The sequence below is a fragment of the Cyrtonyx montezumae genome, unplaced genomic scaffold (assembly GCF_038088225.1).
Source record: "Cyrtonyx montezumae isolate F1298 unplaced genomic scaffold, pur_monq_1.0 scaffold_3, whole genome shotgun sequence".
NCBI classification, from domain to species: domain Eukaryota; kingdom Metazoa; phylum Chordata; class Aves; order Galliformes; family Odontophoridae; genus Cyrtonyx; species Cyrtonyx montezumae.
Genome location: NW_027072034.1, coordinates 21149498 through 21153748, shown reverse-complemented (window position 1 = coordinate 21153748; position 4251 = coordinate 21149498). Strand labels below are relative to the sequence as shown.

The 4251-nt window shown below is 65.4% G+C and overlaps 1 protein-coding gene across 1 annotated transcript; it reads left to right on the top strand.

Annotated features, from left to right (window-relative positions):
* The first annotated feature begins 2166 nt into the window (after positions 1-2166).
* Positions 2167-3780, top strand: SOX21 (SRY-box transcription factor 21). Its single transcript, XM_065742900.1, has one exon. It carries the CDS (start codon positions 2787-2789, stop codon positions 3627-3629), a length of 843 nt encoding a protein of 280 aa, XP_065598972.1. The 5' UTR covers positions 2167-2786; the 3' UTR covers positions 3630-3780.
* Positions 3781-4251: the final 471 nt, after the last annotated feature.

The window sequence follows — 4251 nt, the reverse complement described above, 5'->3', positions numbered from 1 at the left end:
TAAAATAAACGTCCAGAACTTATCATATCCTTACCAAAATCGTAACATTTAATAATAATTTTAAAAGAGAGACTTCTCTAGGCTTCCAGAACTAGTAAAAACTTGGTTATATCTCTTGTAACTTAAAATAGCAAACCCAATAAACCAGTATTTTTATTATGAGAAGTTTACTCTCCAGCTGAGCACTCGAGTGCCGAATTCCAGCCAGAATCACACTTTCACAGCCAAATTAGAAACTATAAACTTAGAAAGCGGCGTTTTATGATGGAGCCCTTTGCCAGGCACTTCACTAGGGCTACCAGCTGCTCTAATAATAAGTGAATGTTATTGGAAAATAATAATACCGAGCGTTCAAAAGCGCTGTCTAAGAGCAAATGAATGAACGTAGCGCGCTATGCACGATAAGGAGAGGACAGGATGGGACTGCCGAACCACAGGTGCGCTCCACGTTGTTAAGAGGGTCTCAGTGACTCTGCGGGGTGGGAGCTGCCATCCCGCCGGTGCCTTTGAGGCAAGCGGAGCGTTCGGCAACTTTTGACAGCGCAAAGTGATGTGGAATCGGTGGCTGATACCTACACAAAGAAAAATGTCAACTTCCAAGTCGGCGTGTGGAAACGAGAGCGCAAACAAAGCCGTGAAAGCGCTGCGGCTCTCTAAGCACGGCGCGGCGACGGGGCATTGAGGAGCTGAGTCAGCCACGCACGCAGTCGGAACGATTAGGTGCAGATCGCTATCGGGCTCACCGCCATTCTTCACCTACTTTTTATCTCCTTCTCTTGCCACCCCATTGTTAAGTTCAAATCAAAATTAGGAGGAAAGGGGGTGGCTTCCTCGAAACTCGCTCTAAACCTGGCTTTGAAATAAGGCAGCTTCTAAAGCGTGGCTGCCCGGGAGCAGAGCCGGGGCGCTCAGGGTCGGGAGAACGGGTACGGGGGAGACCAGCCGGGTACGGGGGAGATGCTCTCACCCCGAATATTTCAGAAAGCACTAGGGTCTCGCTCGGTGGGATACAGCGCTGTATTCTGGAATTTCTTGTCTAGCGACAGCGCATCCGCTCATTTTCTTCCCCCGGTAAGAGAAGGAAAGCTCGCGCCCTAGAATTTGCGTGCGTCAGAAGTGGCCAGGTCAAAGGCAGGCAAATCCCACGATCGGGTGGGCAGCGTATCGATAACGCTGCGTTATCACAACCGTTAACGCCTCGCCCAGCTACGGCTGAGGCTTAACCCATCGGGAGCTCAGCCCCGCGGAGCTCCGCTCCCCGTCGGGGCTCGGGGGATCGCCGCATCCGAGCGGGACCGAAGGGAGTTCCCATCACTTCGTGCCGCAGAAATAACCGCGCGGGTCTACGGCTTAGGAGCAGGGCGTCACTGCCCGGCGTTAGGAAGGAAAAGGCGCTTTGGCAGCGACAGCTTCGAACGGAGGGTTTCATTTGAGACTGGAAAAACACCCGTGAGCCGCGACAGAGCCATTCGAAGCTTTCGGTCCGCGCGATAACGGAGGGGTGACTTGCGAATTAGGAAATCGCTTTCCCCCCGCTCAAACGAGGGCTGACAACAGCGTTCCTAACCCCGGGCTGCGAGCTGCAGACGGGGCAGCCCCAAACGCCCGCGGGTTCTCCGCGCCGCTGGCAGCCGCTCGGAACTTTTGGCACGGCTGCGGGCCCGTGCAAGAGTTAATGGCGTGTTCCAGCAGGAGCTTCCCCATCCCGCAGCGGTCGGTCGGAGCCGGGCTGCGGAGCGCCGACAGGGCGAGCGGGTCTGCCCTGACCGACGGGGAGACGCGGCGCCGTCAGCGCTTCCCCGGCCCCGCGAGCCGCCCGCCGACAGCGCTCCGCACGGAAACGTGCAGCGCTCGTCCCGACCGGGGATCGCGACGGAGCTCCCAGCCGGGACGCGGCTCCGCCTGCCCGGCGGCTCACGGACGCGTTTTGCCGGCACCCGCGCCGCTGTCGGGCAACGCTCCGCGGGAGCCGCCGGGCACCGACGCCGGCGCGCGTGCGCAGAGCCGGCCCCGCCCCTCCCCGACCTGCTGGCGAGCTCGGGGGCGTGGTCAGCGCCCCGCCCCTCGCGGAAGCCCCGCCCCTCCCGCGGAGCGCGGCGGAGGGAGGCGGCGGGGATATAGCGCGGGGCGGCGCGGGGGCGTGCGTAGAGCCGCGCTGTGCGGCGGGAGGAGGAGGAGGAGGCGGAGGAAGAGGGGGCGGCGGCGGGCGCAGCGCCGGGCCGGGCGTTTCTGAGAGGGGTCCGCCCCCCGCCGCTCCCTCCCGCCCCGCCGCCCCTCCGAGCCGGCGGCCAAGAAAACCCAGAGAGACCTGGCGGCTCCCGGAGAAGGGGGAGCGCGGGCGGTGGAGCCGCGCGGCGGGAGGAGCGCCCCGCAGCCCGCCCGAAACTCGCCCGAGTTGGAGAGCGGCGGGTGGAGGAGGCCGCGGCGCCCGGCGGCGGCGAGTATGTGCGCGGGGCGGGCGGCCCGGCGCGGCCCCGCGGGCGGAGCGCGGCGGCTGTGAGCGCGGCGCCCCGGGGCCCCCGCAGCTCCCGAGCCGCCGCCGCCGGCCCCGCAGCGCGCTCCGCGGGCGGCCATGGCTGCGGGCGGCCGCTGACCGCCGCCCCGTCGAGGACGAGCCCTGGCCCGGCGGACGGCGGCGCGGAGAGAGGCTCCGAGGCGGGTACCGGCACCCGTCCCGCCCGCAGCGCCCCGCGCCCGGAGCCGCCGAGATTGACTGGGGCGGAACGGAGCGCGGCGCGGCCGCGGAGCCGGAGCCGGCCGAGGAGGAGTGCGGGCGGCGGGACACCATGTCCAAGCCGGTGGACCACGTCAAGAGACCGATGAACGCTTTCATGGTGTGGTCGCGGGCGCAGCGGCGGAAGATGGCCCAGGAGAACCCGAAGATGCACAACTCGGAGATCAGCAAGCGGCTGGGCGCCGAGTGGAAGCTGCTGAGCGAGGCGGAGAAGCGGCCCTTCATCGACGAGGCCAAGCGGCTGCGGGCCATGCACATGAAGGAGCACCCCGACTACAAGTACCGGCCGCGCCGCAAGCCCAAGACGCTGCTCAAGAAGGACAAGTTCGCCTTCCCCGTGCCCTACGGGCTGGGCGCCGTGGCCGAGCACGAGCCCCCGCACGGGCTGAAGGCGGCCGCGCTGCACGGCGGGGCTGCGGGCGGGCTGGGGCCCGACTCGCTGCTGGGCAACCCCGAGAAAGCGGCCGCCGCCGCCGCCGCCGCCGCCGCGCGCGTTTTCTTCCCGCAGTCGGCGGCCGCCGCGGCCGCCGCCGCCGCCGCCGCCGCCGCGGGCGGCCCCTACTCGCTGCTGGACCTGGGCTCCAAGATGGCCGAGATCTCCTCGTCGTCGTCGGCGGGCTCGGCGCTGCCCTACGCCTCCTCGCTGGGCTACCCCGGCGCCGGCGGGGCGGGAGCCTTCCACGGGGCCGCCGCCGCCGCCGCCGCCGCGGCCGCCGCCGCCGGGGGGCACACGCACTCGCACCCGTCCCCCGGCAACCCGGGCTACATGATCCCCTGCAACTGCAGCGCCTGGCCCGGGCCCGGGCTGCAGCCTCCGCTGGCCTACATCCTCCTGCCGGGCATGGGCAAGCCCCAGCTGGACCCGTACCCCGCGGCCTACGCCGCCGCGCTATGACCCGAGCCGTGAGCCGCTGCCCGGGGGGAGCCGGGCGGGAAGCGGCGGGGCCGCCGTCGACCTGTTGCGCGCCGCCCCGCCTCGAGCTCGTGTGTGTGTTGCATGCGGATAGCCGAGCTGAGAGGGAACGGAAAAAAAAGAGGGAAAAAAAGAACAACAAAAAAAAGAACAAAAAAGATTAAAAAAAAAAAGAACACCCCCCTCCCCCCCCCTCCCCGCGTCCGTCCCCTCGAAAAGTGCTTTCTTGGGGACGAGGGCTCGGGAAGGGCCGCGCGGGGATGCGGCGTTTCCCCCCCCCGCCCCCCCTCTCCATGGGACGGTTCCCACGGGGGCAGCGGTGGGGCGGTGCCGCTCCGCTCCGCGGGTGTCAGCCCGGGACTGTACATGTGTAAATTGTCTGTGGCAACGTTAGGTCTCGGATCGGAAAGTCTGTCGCTTCCTTTGCCCACGGTCGAGTCGGTTTGAACCTGAAGAAAAGGGAAAGAAAAAAAAAAAAAGGAAAAAAAAAAAGTGATGGAATGCCTTTCAAAGGGAATAAACATATTGCGGGACCGTTCGGGGATCGCGATATGATCTAAGGTTAAATCAGACTTTTTTGTCTGAGTGCTAATTATCTATTTAT